At 41.3% G+C, this 2371-nt stretch overlaps 1 protein-coding gene across 1 annotated transcript; it reads left to right on the top strand.

Annotated features, from left to right (window-relative positions):
- Positions 1 to 1905, top strand: LOC128736964 (ribosomal L1 domain-containing protein CG13096-like). The gene is made up of 3 exons (XM_053831485.1): positions 1 to 446; positions 509 to 849; positions 913 to 1905. The coding sequence occupies exons 1-3, from the start codon at positions 102 to 104 to the stop codon at positions 1811 to 1813; spliced, it is 1587 nt and encodes a 528-aa protein (XP_053687460.1). The 5' UTR covers positions 1 to 101; the 3' UTR covers positions 1814 to 1905.
- The last annotated feature ends 466 nt before the right edge of the window (positions 1906 to 2371 follow it).

The following is a 2371-nucleotide window of genomic DNA, read 5'->3' as shown; positions in this document are numbered from 1 at the left end:
GTGCCCGTGTTTCGCGACGAAGAGCATTTCGCAGTAAATCAAGTAAACACGTGCGATCACATTGTTTTCCTAAAGAGTTTGATAAAGTTTAAAACCCCAAAATGAAGATAAAATCCGACAAAAAGTTAAAAAAGAAAGACTCAAAGTTGCTTTCGATTAAAAAAACGTCAAAGAACATCGCAAAGCCGAAAGAGAAAAAGTCTGCGGTAAAAGCAGCCCCGGTAGTCTTACCGGCCACTTTTGCTGAGCAAAAGGTACTGTCGGTTAAAAAGAAAAACAAGCAAAAATTGAAGGTGCCTGCTGTCCCTGCAGTTACTGCAGTTGTTCCTGTAAAACCTAGCAAACCAGAGTCTACAGAAAAATCCAAGAAAAAGAAGCAGAAAGTCCAAAATGTGGTCGTTCCAGTCCAGAAAGCAGAAATTCCTAAAGGACCAGACAACCAAAAGGTAAGTTGACCTGCTTGTACACTAGAGGTTTCAGAAAAAGCATTTTAATATATTCATTTCAGGCCAAAAAATTAGACAAAGCATCAAAGAAAACTCCTAAGGTAACTAATCTACCGAAAGCAGCCGAATTGCCCGAAACCAATGAAGCAAAGGCCAAAAAAGATAAAAAATCTAAAAAAGTGGCCGATGAAGCACCGGCTGCGGTAGTAGAAAGCGACCAACCGGCGGAGGTTCCTGACGTATTGGTCACCAAAAAGACCATTCAGTCAGCACTGAAAGCCTGCAAGAAAGCGCTGGAGGGAGGTTTTGAGCAAAAGAAGAACCTATTTGGGGAGGACATGCGGTATGCGTTGCAGATTTCCTCGGTCAAAATACCGGATGTGCCAAGCCGTAACTGTAGAATGTATGAGTTTTTAAAATTTCTAGTTAAAGTACTTGTGAATCTATAGTTTGTTTTTGATTTTAGGAACTTACCGAACCCGATCTACAAGGAAGGAGATGACATATGTCTAATTGTCAAAGATTTGGAACGCGGCAGTAAGCAGGACTACGAGCCTACGCTTCACTACTGGCAAGATAAGCTGCGTGATCTTGGAATCGATTACGTTTCGATGATTATTCCCTTCCAACAGCTTAAGCAGGATTACCGACAGTATGAAATGAAGCTTAAGCTCGTCCACCGATTCGATCGTTTTCTGGTAGACGCTCGTATTAGCGGGCACGTGTACGGTTTTCTTGGAACCGGGTTTATTCGGCGGTGTAAAAATCCCACACCGGTCGTGCTGGATAAAGATAAAAAGATCGTGAAAAACTTCAACAAAGCTTTGTGCCGATTTACCTATAAGCAAACCAATACCGGTAGAACGACTGAAATTCAGTTTGCTAACCACAAAATGCCACTGGATAAAGCCGTGCAGAATGCTGAAGCATTGATCGGAAATTTGAAAACGCAATTTCCCGGTGGATGGTTGAATATTCGAACGATTTATTTGAAACCGATGGTCGACATCAAGTTGTCGCTTCCGCTTTATGTGAGTAAGATCGATCCCAATTTGGTGCCCGTCCCGAAGGTGCCGGGCCCACGAGAGAAATTCGAAAAGAAGATGAGCGAGAAGCTGCTGCAATCCACTAGGAATAAGTACGAATTCCAGTCCGGTAGTTTGGTACGGCACAATCTCGACGAACGCAGAAAGTTGGATCGTAAAGGCAAACAGCCGAAGAACGGTAAGAAGAAGGATGAAGAGCAAAAGCAGCAGCAGGAAGCTGTAGAACAGCACAGCGACGACGATGATGATGTCGATATGGAAACTCCACTGGGAAAGGCAAGCGATACGGAGGACAGCGATTTGGCGGATAACAGTGATTAATACTTTGGACGAGAAGTAGGTAACTGTTCTTGATGGAAATGTTCGTTTTGAAAATTTCATTATTTCTGTACAATAAATTAAGAATTGTTTAATAGGCAAGGTGGGTGTTTTTCAAAAAATATCTACAGGCCTATTCTATTGCTACGAGTATTAATGAATTACTTACTTTACTTTTGTGGTGAAGTACAAAAAAAACCGAAATGGGTCAATTCACAGTACTGAAATTCAACAGCACGGGTATTATCAGTCAACATAACCTTAACTTTTATCTGCTCTGCGGCTTTTCTCTTGTCTCCCGTTCGAGTTACAAACGGTATAATAGGTGTATAATAGGACCTCTTAAGAAAACTGACCGTTGCACTAGCTCCCGTATCGACTTCTATGGAAACTCATTTCTATTTTTAATAAAAAATTAAGTTTAAGTTACGGGACATACAACAGCACATGATGGTTTATTCAGTCCACCGCCTACTTTGATGCACTTGGCAGAATAATCGATCGTCTTGATTAATCAAACCATTCGGAAATAAAAATGTTTAACAATCAGAGAAGTTGTGA

Source organism: Sabethes cyaneus, chromosome 2, assembly GCF_943734655.1.
Source record: "Sabethes cyaneus chromosome 2, idSabCyanKW18_F2, whole genome shotgun sequence".
Lineage (NCBI taxonomy): Eukaryota > Metazoa > Arthropoda > Insecta > Diptera > Culicidae > Sabethes > Sabethes cyaneus.
This window is presented reverse-complemented; position numbering and strand designations above follow the sequence as displayed.